We start from the raw sequence: 1078 nt of genomic DNA on the forward strand, positions 1-1078 counted from the left end.
GCGGATCCCACCGCTGCCACCAACTTGTTGTGCCCGGGGGTGTCGGGCACAAGAGGATCCGACTCCGCGGGGGAACAGGACTTCACTTTTTGATAAATGAATAACTCCGATACTGATGTATTTTGAGAATATAACAACTTTATTATTTTACGTTATTTCGCAGCTTAATTTATTTAAACACCTTCACCTTGTTTATCATAAGTATTTTAACTTTTAACGATCGTCGGGACCGATAATGACAACACGGACGTACAGACTGACTGTCCGCGGCTTGTCGTCACGCGTACTATCCCTTGTGCGCTGCTGCGTCAGCGCTAAGCATTTCGGCGATGGTTATTGCGTGACTGTTCTCGGTACGCCGCGGTTAACGTCCTTAGTTTCAATATGATTTTGAATATAATTATTTTGCTTACGTTACGCCGAACGCCTGGTCGGCTCGAATAAATGTATGGGTTCTTTATAATGCTTACTGGTGCGAGGGCATCGGCGACAAAATACTGCCTCGCGACAAAATACTGCCATTAAAACAGAGCAAAATCCGAGCGGAGACGAAGAGTCTTTATTTACCGAAAGCGAAAATGAAGAAGACGCAAGGAATAACACGGCACGCGCCGGACGAGCGCGTCAGGTTACACAAGTGCTGACGAAACCACGTATGAGCACTGGCCTAAATCTTGTCACGTTGCCGATAAAAGAAACGCAAAAAGGAAAACTGAATTTCCTATTAGACTCAGGTGCAACCGTGACATTGGTAAAATTTGGAAATATAAAAAAGACCAAAATAAAAGAGGAAAAGATGGCTCTCACCGATATAACAGGCCACAAAAACACACGATCGGGAAATTCAGAGCAACGGTGCAAATCGGAGGTCAAAACATTCGGCACACGATGTATGTCGTGTCAGATGATTTCCCAATAGATTATGAGAAAATATTGGGAATCGATTTCTTTCAGCGACGAGTCAAGTGTGACCATGGACGAAAGTTAGTACGAATAGGGAATGAAGTGCTTAAGCTGCATCCCTATCGACCAATAACATTGACCTTCGCGCAGCGAAACTAATAAAAGCTGCTACCGA

General features: G+C 44.3%; 1 protein-coding gene across 1 annotated transcript in view; it reads left to right on the top strand.

Moving 5' to 3' along the window:
• Positions 1-1078, top strand: part of LOC105450319 (papilin) — a 112498-nt gene that overhangs the window by 618 nt on the left and 110802 nt on the right. Inside the window, exon 3 of the mRNA XM_011690102.1 lies at positions 480-751. Within this exon, the coding sequence (XP_011688404.1) occupies positions 480-751 (272 nt within the window). The remainder of the gene's footprint in view (positions 1-479; positions 752-1078) is intronic.

Source organism: Wasmannia auropunctata, unplaced genomic scaffold, assembly GCF_000956235.1.
Source record: "Wasmannia auropunctata unplaced genomic scaffold, wasmannia.A_1.0 LD336064.1, whole genome shotgun sequence".
Lineage (NCBI taxonomy): Eukaryota > Metazoa > Arthropoda > Insecta > Hymenoptera > Formicidae > Wasmannia > Wasmannia auropunctata.